This window comes from Pygoscelis adeliae, unplaced genomic scaffold (assembly GCF_000699105.1).
Source record: "Pygoscelis adeliae isolate BGI_AS28 unplaced genomic scaffold, ASM69910v1 Scaffold482, whole genome shotgun sequence".
Lineage (NCBI taxonomy): Eukaryota > Metazoa > Chordata > Aves > Sphenisciformes > Spheniscidae > Pygoscelis > Pygoscelis adeliae.
Window position 1 is genome coordinate 859,218 of NW_008824192.1, and position 1,503 is coordinate 860,720.

General features: G+C 64.4%; 1 protein-coding gene across 1 annotated transcript in view; it reads left to right on the forward strand.

The window, feature by feature from the left end:
- Positions 1-1,503, forward strand: part of TULP1 (tubby like protein 1) — a gene marked incomplete at its 3' end in the record, with an annotated part of 6,942 nt that overhangs the window by 4,463 nt on the left and 976 nt on the right. The window contains 3 exon segments of the mRNA XM_009334774.1: positions 7-95; positions 347-520; positions 930-1,163. Of these exon segments, the coding sequence (XP_009333049.1) occupies positions 7-95; positions 347-520; positions 930-1,163 (497 nt within the window).

Consider the following 1,503-nt stretch of genomic DNA (forward strand, 5'->3'; position numbering starts at 1 on the left):
CCGCCCCTCCCAAAGCAGCCGAGAGCGAGGAGGAGACCCCAGAGACCCCGCAGAAAAACTCCAACAAGAAGGGGAAAGGGAAGAAATCAAAGAAGGTACAAAAAACCCCTTGGAGCCGCGCGGTGGTCCCCTCGGGGTGGGTGGGGGGCCAGCAGTTCTTACCCCCAGGGTGGGTTGAGGGGCTGGAGCATCCCTTGGGGAGACCTGCTGCAGCACCGTCCCCAAAGCCCCTGGCTGCAGAGCCAAAGCCCCGGGGGGAATCGGGAGCAAGGAGCAATTAGCTGGGGAAGGAGGGGAGCTTTTGACAGGTTTGGCTTTGGGGTCACCATCCCCTCTCGTGTTGCAGCCGAAGGAGGAGAGGCCCCCGTCGCCCGTCATCGAGGTGGACAACCTGGAGGAGTTCGTGCTGCGGCCAGCACAGCAGGGGGTGACCGTCAAGTGCCGGGTGACGCGGGACAAGAAGGGGATGGACCGGGGGCTTTACCCCACCTATTACCTCCACTTGGATAACGACAAGAAGGTAGCCAGGGTGGGGGTGAGGGGGCCCCTGGGGCTCTGCACCCACCCCAGGGAGCACCCTCGGTGTTTTGGGGGGATGCCCGCCTGCATCCCACCACGGCGGTGGGTCCTGGATGGGACTGCTCCCCTCCCCTGCATTTCCTCCTGGGAAATGCCCTGCATCGATGGTACCCGGGATGACGAGCAAACGGTGGCCGGAGAACCACGCTAATGCCGGGCTGGGCTCAGACCCTCTCGCCCCACAGCTCAGCCGGTATTTTGGGAGTCATCTTCACTCCGTGACTTGCGTAAGGTCGTGGCAGTGACCTGTTGGGCCAAGCCTTGTGCAAAGGGCACAGCGGGGCGGCGAGCTGGGGATGGTGGCAGCGATGGCAATGCCCCATCCCCACGCGGTCCCACCGCCCTCCCAGGTGTTCCTGCTCGCCGGGAGGAAGCGCAAGAAGAGCAAAACCTCCAACTACCTCATCTCCATCGACCCCACCGACCTGTCGCGGGGGGGAGAGAACTTCATCGGGAAGCTGAGGTAGGAGCAGAGGTGGCACCCCATTTCAGTAGCACCCCATTCCTGCAGCACCCCGTTCCTGCTCCATGGGTTACCGGCTGCCCTGAGCGATGGTTGGGTCAGGCAGGAGGCTAAATTCGGTGTTCCCCACCGCCGGGTCCAAGCTGAGGAGTGTCAGGGGGCCGGGAGGGGGAAACAGGCTCGTCTGGTTCCTCCTGGCAGACAGGTCACGGCTAGAAACGGCGCCTGGCGAGCCCGGCAAGTCCCGGCCCGCTGCACCACTGGCAGCCACGCAGCAATGCTGGGGGGTCCGCAAGGCGGCAGCCCCCTTTTACGCCCTGATTTAGGGGTGCCCTGAACCTGAGCCAACGGCTAAAGGGTGGGAAGGATGGTGTTGGCTGGGGGCTGCACATGGGTTTTGCAGCTGGAGCGAAGCCAGGGCTGTGCCTGGGGGGGGACACACCGGGGGGAGTTGGAGGGGG